At 33.0% G+C, this 12,740-nt stretch overlaps 1 protein-coding gene across 3 annotated transcripts in view; it reads left to right on the top strand.

Moving 5' to 3' along the window:
* Nucleotides 1–12,366, top strand: part of GKAP1 (G kinase anchoring protein 1) — an 80,546-nt gene extending 68,180 nt beyond the window's left edge. For all 3 annotated transcript variants that reach the window (XM_059411787.1, XM_059411785.1, XM_059411786.1), the window contains 5 exons: nucleotides 1,561–1,662; nucleotides 5,458–5,521; nucleotides 8,666–8,736; nucleotides 9,625–9,702; nucleotides 12,040–12,366. In XM_059411787.1, the coding sequence (XP_059267770.1) occupies nucleotides 1,561–1,662; nucleotides 5,458–5,521; nucleotides 8,666–8,736; nucleotides 9,625–9,702; nucleotides 12,040–12,087 (363 nt within the window). In that variant the 3' untranslated portion in view covers nucleotides 12,088–12,366. The remainder of the gene's footprint in view (nucleotides 1–1,560; nucleotides 1,663–5,457; nucleotides 5,522–8,665; nucleotides 8,737–9,624; nucleotides 9,703–12,039) is intronic.
* Nucleotides 12,367–12,740: the final 374 nt, after the last annotated feature.

Genomic DNA, 12,740 nt, shown 5'->3' on the forward strand with positions numbered 1-12,740 from the left:
GTTTATATCTTCTTCCCCTCCAGGACAAGTCCCATGAGAGCGAGTGTCTTTTCAGTTCTCTTCACCATAGTACATGCAATACCTAGTAGCTAGTGCTCAGAGAGTATCTTTAGAATAAGTTAATGTTGCCACATCACTCATTAGATAAATAGAACCAATTTATATTCTCATTTGACTTTGGAATGATTTTTTTTGCATTTAAAATTATCTGGGTGTGTAGTACAAGATGTCAAGGATTTATTTAACCTGATTTTTTTTCCCTGTTAGCCACTTATCCTATAACCTACATTTATTCTGTAATTCAGCCTTTTCTCATGTCTTTAAAATACCATAATTATATTACAATAAATTCTTGTATCTTAAATCTCTTTCTGGACTTTGTTTTCTGGTACACTGCTCTGTCAACTCAAGTGCCCTGACCATACTATTGTAGCTATTTTTGCTGTTTGGTGTACAGTTATTTGGTAGGCAAATTCTCCTTCATTGCTTTAACTTTTTGTTTCTATCCTGCATTCTTCCAGATGAAGTTTTGACTGGAATTTCAATTGAAATTTTATTAAATTTACAAAGTAACAATTAGTCTTCCCATCTACAAACATAATTTGTTCCATGTCCTTTTCAATATTTTACAAATTTCTTTATAGATCCTAAAACTTTCTGAATTATATTTTTAGGGATTTTTTTATAGCAACTTGGGGGGAATGGTTTTTCTAGTTGTATTTTCTGTCTGCTAATTGCTGATTTAGAGAAAAGTTCTTAATTTTGCGGTTTGTTTTTTGTTATTTACTTTTTATAATTATAATTATAAAAACTTGCTACTGTTTATTTTTTCTCATAAGTTTTAAATTCTTTTGGGTTCTAAAGATAGACTAAGAACAACTTCTAACAGTACTTTTAATGTTTATTCCAGTATAGAAATATTTTGAAGCTTTTGGGCGCCTGGGTGGCTCAGTGGGTTAAAGCCTCTACCTTTGGCTTAGGTCATGATCCCAGGGTCCTGGGATCGAGCCCCGCATCGGGCTCTCTGCTCAGCAGGGAGCCTGCTTCCTCCTCTCTCTCTGCCTGTTTCTCTGCCTACTTGTGATCTCTCTCTCTCTGTCAAATGAATAAATAAAAATCTTTAAAAAAATAAAAAAATATTTTGAAGCTTTGATATTATGCTGTTATGTTTGTAGTTTGAGATTAATCATAAATATCTTATTTGCTATCGCTGTAATAATTACAATTATATATTTGAGTAGAAGTAGAAATGTAGTCAGTAGTTTAAGGTTGCTCTAGAAAATGAACTGAAATCAGGAAAATCAGAATTGTTTTCCTGTTAAACTTTCCACAGAGGAGGAATATTGTAAACCAGAATTGGTTTTCCAAAACTATTCCAAAAACTAATTTCAAAAACTATATTTTTTTTTTCCTTAAGATACTATTTTTTTAAGTAATCTCTATACCAAAAGTGAGGCTCAAACTGAAAACCCTGAGATCAAGAGTCACATGCTATACTGACTGAGCCAGCCAGGTGCCCCAGAACTATCTTAATTCTAAAATAGTGTTTTTCTCCCATAGGAAGTAGTTCTGAAAGATGGAAGAATTGAAAGACTAAAGTTGGAACTTGAAAGGAAGGATGCTGAAATCCAGAAGCTGAAAAATGTGATCACTCAATGGGAGGTTTGTAATTATTTACTGCTGTGAACTAATTCTATAAAATCACACTTTTCTGTTTTTCCTATATGTCAATATATATATAATATTTGATTAATAGAAATATTTCTGCAGTTTAGGTTTTTAAACTCTCACTAATATAAAATATGAATTGCAATATGATTTTTTAATCATGTGAATATGCGTATAACATTAAACTTGCCATTTCAACCATTTTTAGGTGTATAATTCATTGGCATTAATTATCTTCACAGTGTTGTGTAGTTATCACCACTATTTATTTCCCGAACTTTTTCATCAACCCAAATTCTGTACCATTAAATAGCTCCCCATTTTCCTTTTCTTTCGGCCCCCCCGTGACCTCTAATCCCAATGAATTTGCTTTATTCTGGATCCCTCATGTAAGTGGAATCATGTATTTGTCATTGTGTGTCTGAATTATTTCACTTAGTGTAACGTTTTCAAGTTTCATCCATGTTTTTGCATGTATCAGAATTCCATTCTTTTTATAGTCCGTTGTATATATATGCTACAATTTGTTTGTTCTGTTTATGGACACTTGCATTGTTTCCACCATTTCACTATTTTGAACAATTCCTGCCATGAACATTAGTATACCAGTATCTGAGTTCCTGCTTTCAGTTCTTTTGGGTATATACCTAAAAGTGGGATTTCTGGATCATAAAGTACTTCTGTATTTAACTTTTAGAAAAATTGTCAGACTGTTTTCCATAGCACATGCACCATTTCACATTCCCATGATCAATGCACAAAGGTTCCAATTTCTCTACATCCTCGCCAACACTTGTTATTTATAAAATTTTTTAAAACCAAAACCTACATGTTACTCTTCTACGCACTTCTTAGGCTTTTCAAAAAATCTCTTATTCATCTTTTTTGTCATTCTTTTTTGATTAATATTTATTCACCCAACAGTTATTTATTGAGTGCCTATAATGTGTCAAGTACTTTTCTGGGCCCCACACAATGTAGTAGTGAAAAAAATGATAAATCAAGTCCCAGCTCTGATGATATTTTCCTTTCTCTGCTACACATGCCTTTAAGTATCATCCCTGCTAAAGCCTTTTTGGACTATATCCACCCATCTCCCTTGGCTTTTTCTTTGTGATTTATATTTCCCTTTTCTTTTGTTGGGCACAACAAAGATGATGAAGATGCAGCCTGCGTGTGTGTGTGCGTGTGTGTGTGTGTGTGAGAGAGAGAGAGAGAGATGGAATATTATTCAGCCATAAAAAGAATGAAATCTTGCCATTTGCAACAATGATGGATCTAGAGCATATAACGCTAAGTGAAATAAGTTAGAGAAAGACAAACACCATATGATCTCACTCATATGTGGAATTTGAGAAGTGAAACAAAACAAAAGGGGAGAAAAAGAGAGACAAACCAAGACACAGACTCTTAACTATAGAGAACAAACTGATGGTTACCAGAGGGGAGGTGTGGGGAGAGATGGGGAGAAATAGGTGATGGGGATTAAAGAGTACTCTTATCATGATGAAGAAAATAGAATTAAATAAATAAACCTAAAGCTTCATAAATTGTAGGCAGAAAAAAAAGAACCACAACGAGAACCATTGGACTGGTGCTAAATGAATATATACTTCAATTCTTATCTAAAAATTTGGCTGAAATATAAGATGTATATAGATATATTTATAAGATGTATATAAGATATATATACATATATGCATGAGGCCTGAAGTGAAGACACTGTAGTAAAGCAATGAATAGGTGTGGAGTGTGAGAGGAAAAGCACATTTCGAACAGGTTTGGGCAGAGGGGACCTGTATCTCATTTTGTATATGCCAAGTTTGAAAGGGCAATAGATGTAGGCATAGATGTTCAGAATGTAGCTAAAGTTACAATGTATCATTTAATTTAAGTGCTCTCTTTTTCATGAAGTTAAAAATACTATTAAGGGTCTTGTATATTTCATTTATGTTCTTTTTTTTTTTTTTTTAAAGATTTTATTTATTTATTTGACAGACAGAGATCACAAGTAGGCAGAGAGGCAGGCAGAGAGAGAGGAGGAAGCAGGCTCCCCGCTGAGCAGAGAGCCTGATGCGGGGCTCGATCCCAGGACCCTGGGATCATGACCTGAGCCGAAGGCAGAGGCTTTAACCCACTGAGCCACCCAGGCACCCCTTCATTTATGTTCTTATAAAATGCATGACATTAGTATGTTTTGTTTTGTTTTGTTTTTAATTTATTTTTTAAAAATTTTTTATTTTTTATAAACATATATTTTTATCCCCAGGGGTACAGGTCTGTGAATCACCAGGTTTACACACTTCACAGCACTCAGGGAGTATGTTTTGTTTTTATAGATACATTTGCTATTCTGGTTGTATATACAAAACTATATATGCTATTTTTATGGACAGCCTAGGATTTTTCATAGGTGATTTTCCTCATTTGCAATTTTTGCTTTATGGGCTGATTTTAGACCTGAAGTCTGCTATGAGAGGTCTCTGGGGACACTGATGTGTACCTTGGACAAAAGGCTTGAGCTGGATAGAGTTTGGCAAGATATTAACATTGATTGAGGCCCTGTTAGAGAATTTCTTAGAAAGTTTCATATTCACAGTGGATAAATTTTCATAGTGAATATACTTGTAGTTAACTATGTATATTTTCCCTTTCATATTTTTATGTGTCTGTCTGACTTACCTCCCTCATTCATTCCTAAGCTTCTCAGAAGTTCTGCTCCCTTTGTATTTACTGTGGTGTTTATTTCTGTTCAGGGTATTGTCTGCAACATTATGAATGTCATTACTGGTTTATTATTAGCAGTTTACTGGATAGTGTTTAGTAAAAGCCATCTTAACTGGCATTTGATGTAAAATACATTAAATACATTTTACAAGAAAGATTTTGAAATCAGTAACTTCTGACTTATGTACATATGTGTTAAGAGAAGAAATGACAAGTTCTTATACTCATCTGCTTTCTTTCTCTGATCTTTTGTTTTTCCACAATGTAGTTAATGTATTGTTTTCTCCCAATGTATTAATATGTTAAATATTTATAAATAAATCTGTTTAAGATATGTTGAATGAGGATATTGTAGGGGGAAAATTCCTTGGAAAAAAGATGTTAATGTGAGAAGGTATTTCCTCTTGTTTGTAAGCGTATAGTTATGTCATCTATGTATGAGAAGAAGCTAAATCATTTGGATAAAGAAATTGAAAGATATTCCAGTAAATTATTAATTCATATCAGCAAAAAGTTACTTTAACAACATATAGTTAATGAAATAATGAGAGATTAATAAAGCCTTATATGAGGAGACATAGTACTGTGCTGTACAGTTCTGTAAGTACTGCGTGTGTGCGCCTAGGCACTCTCAGTAGTTAGTAGCCACATATTGGAAAATGGCAGATATAGAACCGATGCAGAAAGTTCTAACATAGAACTGGACTGTCTTGATTTAGAGCTATGAATCATCATTCTTTGTTTTCATCTAATTATATTTTATGGGTTTTTGTTTAAGGGAAAAAAAAGAACTTCAAGAAAATTTAGTATTATCCTGAATTTTCTCCAGTTTTATATCTTCCTTCTTTATTTTTCAACCACTTATAGTATTAATTTCTATTATTATACCATGGAATTAATTTAGAAGGAGATAGTACTGAATACATTTTCCTCCATCCTATTTCTTTCAAAAGTAGTTTCTGTCTTTCAGCAAGCCTAAATTCATAGCTCCATAAATTCAGAGTAAGTCATTAATTATACCATTTACTTTAAAAAATTTAATCTTTTTTCTTTGACTATTAGGCAAAGTATAAAGAAGTAAAAGCAAGAAATGCACAGTTATTGAAAATGCTTCAGGAAGGTGAAAGTAAGTGATTTGTCTGTTTTTGGAATTAAAAGTAACCTTAAAAAATTTGAAGATGATTTTTCAAGATATATAATTAACTCAATAAAAAAATATTTCCTAGAGGGATTCAGATTGAATTGTTGCTGATAATTTTACTATTACAACTTGGTCTTACAGCACCTTAGTGTTACAGCACCTTAGTATAACACAAGTTTCCAACTAGTCAGGTAAGAGAAAGCTTGAAATTTCAGTTCTTATAAAGTATTGGAATACATTCAGCAGGAAAACAAGAATAGAACTTGCTTAAGATTCTCTTAATTATTAGAAGGAGAATGCCTATCATTTTAAATTTTCCTTCTTCCCTTCTTCCCAGTCTTTTTTTAAAAAAATTCATTTATTTATTATAGAGTGGGAGAGAGAGTGTGTATGTGTGTGTGCACATGAGCAGAGGGAAGAGCAGAGGGGGAGGGACAAGCAGATTCTGTGCTGAGCACAGAGCCTAATATAGGGCTCAATCTCACAATCCTGAGATCATGACCTGAGCCAAAACCAAGAGTTGGACACTTAACCGAGCTAAGCCACCCAGGTGCCCCTTCCCAACTATACTTTTGCAGACACTCTAAACTTTGGCAATATTTCACCAGCAGGAAGTCGAGGAAATCAATAAAAAATGATTAGAGATAATCACATTTAGTAAAGTATATGTTGTATGAAGCCCCTGTTAATAAGTATCAGTGATATCCCAGATAGATCTCTTGTAAGTACTGTATAGTGTTCAAGAAATTGTGAAACTCATCTTGAATCAGAATAAACAAGATACCAAAAATTGAAGATACTGGAGTGGAATTGTTCATAAAAATTTTAACCATATTAAAAAACAGTTATCAAAACATATGAGTAAAAACCAAGAATCATGTTCAGCTGAAAAGAATATATGGTGTTGAAATAGATTTAAACTTACTGTTTAATAACTTTACTATTAACATATAGCTTAACTATGATAAAATAGAAGTTAAAGAATAATGGGGAAAGGTATTATTTGGACAATTAGATATCAACATTCTGAGATTGATTTAGATCTGTGCATGTTTCAGATTTCCATGTGGATCATTTAATGAACAAAATTATGAAAAAAATTGTTTACAAGCTCTATTTCTAATTGAAGAAATTAGGGGTTCATTGGACATTGGATGCATGGTTTTTTAAATATGTAAAAACAAAGTAATATTCTATTTAGGGAAACATTTGTGAAATGTTAGAAAGTTAACTGATAAAAGCTTTCTGTCAAATATACATTAAAATGGCTACCAGTAAATAACATCAGTGTTGTCCATACTGTATACTATTAAAAAAATCCAAATAGGGATTCCAGGCTGGCTCAGTTGGTAAAGCATGCAACTCTTGATTTTGGGGTCACGAGTTCCCATGTTGGGTGTAGAGATTACTTAAAAATATATATATACAAATAGATCAGTGATGGGCATTTAGGAGGACATGTGGTGTGATGATCACTGGATGTTACACACAACAAATGGGTCATTGAACACTACATCAAAAACTAATGATGTACTACATGTTGGCTAATTGAATTTAAATTAAAAAAAATCCAAGTGGAAGAATTTTCTGTAGAACCATTACATGAAAAATACAGTACATTAGAGCACACATATGCTAGCATTGATAACGTGAATGTGAATACAGTCAGCTCCCTTATAACGCAACACATACATCACCCATCTCTGCAAAAGCACACAGTTAAAACCACACAGTTTATGGGGAAAAGGGTTAGGAGGGTGCAACACTCAAAGGAAAAGAAAAGTCATCAGAGACACATTTAAAAAAAAGTTGGGAACCTAATAAAAACAGTAACACAGTTTTATACATGTTAAAGTGATTAAACACAAATACTATTAATAAATATGGCACTTTACCTGAAAGGCTGCCTTTAGTTTGCTTGTGGAAATAGGCCTTAGATGGTCCACAGACTGTGTGTTACTGTGAAGCAATGGAAGAATGGAAAGTTGGTGTGGTTTAGTAACAGTGGACAGAGATAGCTGGTCGATATTTGAGGTGTGTGCATGGGTGCTGTTTTCTGTATTTGTGAAATTATGCTCAAGCAAATGCAAAATTCATGTTCTGTTCAGGTTTTTCCATAATACAGCAATCTCAATGAAACACATGTGTGTTTTCAAAACAAGCGTGTTACTAGAAAATTGACGATAATTGAAATGTTATATAATTATTAAAAATCACTTGTTCTCAGTGAGTATGCCTAATTCTGGGGAGAGGGGATGTACAAGTTACCAAGTTGAATCTTGAGAGACTGATTTGATTTTTGATGCACTGTCTCACCTTACTGCATTAAACTATGACAGATAAATTTGAATTACAGTGTTATATTGGTAGAGCTGTGGTGGTAACAGTACTCATATATTTGATCTTTTCCTCCTTCACTAATTATAGTTTTACCTCTTCAGTCTCTCCTAGTTTTTTCAAAATTGAGGAGTTACTTTGTCATACATTATAACTATTACCATGGATTAAAGAAGTTGATAGCCATGTAGAGATCTTTGAAACCTAGGAAACCTAGGGGTTGAAATGTAGATAGATCTCTTGCTTCCCCAAAGAGGGAAAATCTCTAGACAAAGGACCATGGGTGTATGTAATCAGTTATATCATATGAGCTACATTTACTTGACAGTGCTTTATTGGTATGAACAGTCAGTTAAAAATCATTTTTTGTGGGCCTTACAGTACTGCTCACCCTGACAATTTAACAAAACGAAACAAAAACATCCTACCTTGTTTTTAAAATCTTGTTTTAAGATAAGTCAAGATATTTGCTTCATCCCTATGGGAAATTGGTTATGTCCTTGTCCTTTTTAGAATAGCTGGAAAAAATTTATCTTTCAAGATATCTATACAATTAATATTTTAACACCACAAAAAATGTAAAATTTTCAAGAAAAACTGCTGTAGTAATAATGATGATCAGAATTTACCAGTGGAAAAAAATAAGAGCTATATAGAATTAAGAAATACATCCATTCTCTATAAGGACAGTTAGTCTTCACCCAACTGTACTGCTATCTTGGTTCACTAAAGTATTGTTCAAATATTTGAGTGATTGAAAAGATAATACTGCTGTTTTTCCTTTCTTGTCAGTGAAAGATAAAGCAGAAATACTTCTGCAAGTTGATGAATCACAAAGTATCAAGAACGAGCTAACTATACAGGTAAGAAAAACTCTGAAATATACAGGACTGGTTTTCTTAAGCTATTTCTCTTTAGTCCTAAATTATGAAACTCGATTAAACAAAAATATAGCCCATCAGCACTGTGATAAAGTAAAACAAATTATACTTTTTATTATCATGTAATAGCAAATGAATTAAGGTTCTCTTTACTGTGCTGAGAGAGGTAGGAATGTCCTAAAGCCTAAGGGAAGATAAGGTTGTATATTAGTTGAAGCTGACTAATATAGAAATAAAAAGGGCAAATAGAACTTACCCTATTCATGGATGTGACTTTCTTCCCTTCCCATCCTTACTCTGCATTTTCTCTTAGAATAGCGAGTTTGATGAATACCCAACTTTTGTAGCAACATGGACAGGACTGGAAGAGATTATGCTGAGTGAAATAAGTCAAGCAGAAAGAGTCAATTATCATATGGTTTCACTTATTAGTGGAGCATAACAAATAGCATGGAGGACATGGGGAGTTAGAGAGGAGAAGGGAGTTGGGGTAAATTGGAAGGGGAGGTGAACCATGAGAGACTATGGACTCTGAAAAACAATCTGAGGGTTTTGAAGGGGCGGGGGGTGGGAGGTTGGGGGAACCAGGTGGTGGGTATTATGGAGGGCACGTATTACATGGAGCACTGGGTGTGGTGCAAAAACAGTGAATACTGTTACGCTGAAAAAAATAAATAAATTTTTTAAAAATAGTTTTTCATATCTGTCTTTTATATATAAATGAGTAAAATGCTTAACTGAAATTGTGTGTGTGCTTGGTGGGTGGGAGGTGGTTCTCTGAGTCAAATTCACCATTGTGAGTAAATGTTAAGAATTAAGAGTATTTGCCTAAAGAGACAAAGTCTTTTAAATTCAATATTTGGTTTTTAGGTGACTTCACTTCATGCTGCATTAGAACAAGAAAGATCTAAAGTGAAAGTATTACAAGCAGAGCTAGCCAAATACCAGGTATGCTTTTATAATTTTGAAAGTGTTCTCATCACAAGTAATACCTTTAGAATAGATACTATGTGAGAATAAAGCACTATTTTATTCAATCCAAAATCTGTTTGCCAAACATGTTAATAATTTTGTTATTATTGGTCATATAATTTACACTTTAGAAAATGTTAAGAGTTTTTCTAAATATTGGTAAATACAGCAATAACTAAAGTAAAATCCTTGGTATGATGTGGTATATGTGTCAGTGAATCGTAGTGAGGGAAGGTACATAAATGACATTTGTCCTACTATATAAATTTGATCACGTGGGTACAGCAGTTGATATCTCCATTGTAAAGATATCTTTTCTCCTTTATAATTAATAAATATATGAAGTGATACTTTGAGTTTGTGTGAATATCCTTTTCTTTTTACCCAGTGGTTTTAGCATCCATTGATGATATTTGTATCAGTCATTATTTTGGTGGTTGCAAAACAGAAACTTTTTCTAATTCTATTATTTCTTCTGCATTTACAAGCTGGCATTCAGCATTTTTTTCTGGACAAAGCAGTAAAAAAAAAAATCAGTCATTTTTTTCAGTATACACACACACATATATTTGTATGTATGTATGTGTGTCTAAGTCATGATATAAAAATGTGTTAATTAATGTGGGGAGTTGTAATCAAAAAGGTTTGAAAGCTACCACTGTTGGCCTGGAGAACATAGAAGTTTGAACAGTCTGAGGTTTGACCTTTTACCAGTCTAGGAAGGAGAATTCTCTTTGCTTGGGAGACTTCAAAAAGGATCCTTAAATTTCATGCAGGGTTTTTGTTCTGTTTTGTTTTTGTTTTTAATCTTGTTGAAAAACAAGGCATGAGTTTTAAGCTGTGTAACACTGGTCCTTCGCAGTGGATATCTACTTTGTAGAAGGGTTTTTAGTAAATATATTTGTGTTTTCCTGCTACGGGAAATAAATTTTGTTTTCAATACATTGCATTACACATCTTAGATCCCATATACACTCTTCTGCTTTTTTTTTTCTCCCTCTGAATGAACCTGTGCAAAACTTTAATGTGGTGAGGAATGAATAAGGCCATTCTTACACTTGATTTTTTTTTAATAAAAAATGTTGGTGTAGAATTGTTTGTGACCACCAAGAAGGAAGTTATAAGCAGAACAAAGATGAAAGCAACAAAGAGTAGCTGCCCACACTAGTAAGTGGGTCTGGATTCATGTGCCCCTGACAGAACCACCAACCACTTTAAGAAATGCACGTCCACAGACAAGTACTAGTTCCCAGACTTGGCTGACCACGAAAGTGACCAAGAATCACTTGGGAACTTTTTGAATTACAGATTGTTCAGCTCAACTCTGGTAATTATAAATAAATAGATCTGGGACAAAATCTAGACATCAGAATTTGAAAAATACTACCATTAAGGTGATTCTATTGATCAACTAAGTTTGGGTATTGTTGCCATAATTTATAAAAATAGAGGAGAAAACTATAAAGTTATTATAAGGAAAAATACATCAAACCATTACTTACGGTTAAAATGGGGGGTAGAGTGGGTAAGGATGATTTTAATTTCTTTTTTGTACCATACTTTCTGTATTTCTATAATGAGTATTTGCTTTTTAAATCAGTCAGAAAATGTTATGTTAAATGTAATAAATGTAAAATGCTTCTTATCTTTTATGCTCCTACCTCATAGGTTAGAGTTTCATTTGGAGCAAATTAAATACAGATTCATAAATGTCACTGAGCAATATGAAGAGTATAACCCACTTTTCAACCCACTGATGAACAAAATCAGATTTCTAATCCTATCTAATATGAATAAGACTAACTTGAATTAGAAATTGAGTTATTCTTAAAGGTAATGAACTGAATTAGCAAATTTGCTGATTAAATGAAGCAAATTATTTATTTTAGTATTGATAAAAAATTACGTATTTTTAAAAACCTGAGACAGTCCAAATGAGCTCTAAAAAATAAAATATTGGTGATCTTACTAAGTCTAAACTAATTCAAGTAGAAGTAACTGCTTCATACAACATGCTTTAACCATTTGTAGAAAGGAGGACATGTGTTGTGGTGAGCACTGGGTGTTATATACAACTAATGAATAGTTGAACACTATATCAAAAACTAGTGATGTACTATACAGTGACTAACTGAACATAATAAAAAAAAACCTTGTAAAAATAATTCAGTGGTATGCACATTCAAATTTGCAGCAAACTCAAAAAATTGCTTCTTTCTCGTACTCAAAATGCCTTTGGTCTCATTTATTCTTAAAATGAAAATGCCCCTAAAATGATACTTCCTAAATAATTTGCCCTATTTTTCTTTACAGGGTGGCAGAAAAGGGAAAAGAAACTCTGAATCCGACCAGTGTAGGTGATTCCATTAGCCTTTGAGGTCAACACAAAAATTAAAACTTTCAGGGTTTTGCAAAGTGTATATATTTAATGCTGTGCAACTGCTAAACTATGCAGTTTTTGTTGAAGAAACTTTAAAATGATTAGCTCACTAACAGACAGTCTATAATTTTATGTCTTTTTGGCTTAAAGTGAAAAGAAGAAAAATAGAATTCCAGCAGAACTCAATGATTATTGTTTATTATCCATACTTCTTATCACTTTAGTTTTTCATCAGTCAATAAAATTAATTTACTCTTCCATTAATATGTTTGGTTTTTTAAATTTCAGAAACAATGTGAAAGTATTATTAATTAATTGGATGGATTGTTTAAGTAGCTTATGCTCAGGAGACATAGAAGTGGGGGAGGTGTAAAGACAACAGCAAAAATAATTACCATACATATTAGAGTATGATAGCATATTGTTTGGAAATTGAGAAAACTTGCATGAGGTAGTTTTAGGGGGGTAGATAACTTTGCTATAAATTTGTTGAGAGGCATTCCAGGCAGAAGGAGCAAAATCTGTACCGAAACACTCGTTTAAAGAACAGTCTGTCTTGTGGACAGAAACATGACACACTGAGAAAAGAAAGAATGTTAAAGTGGGGGAGGAATGAATGAGAGATTTGTCATGG

The sequence above is a fragment of the Mustela nigripes genome, chromosome 9 (assembly GCF_022355385.1).
Source record: "Mustela nigripes isolate SB6536 chromosome 9, MUSNIG.SB6536, whole genome shotgun sequence".
NCBI lineage: Eukaryota > Metazoa > Chordata > Mammalia > Carnivora > Mustelidae > Mustela > Mustela nigripes.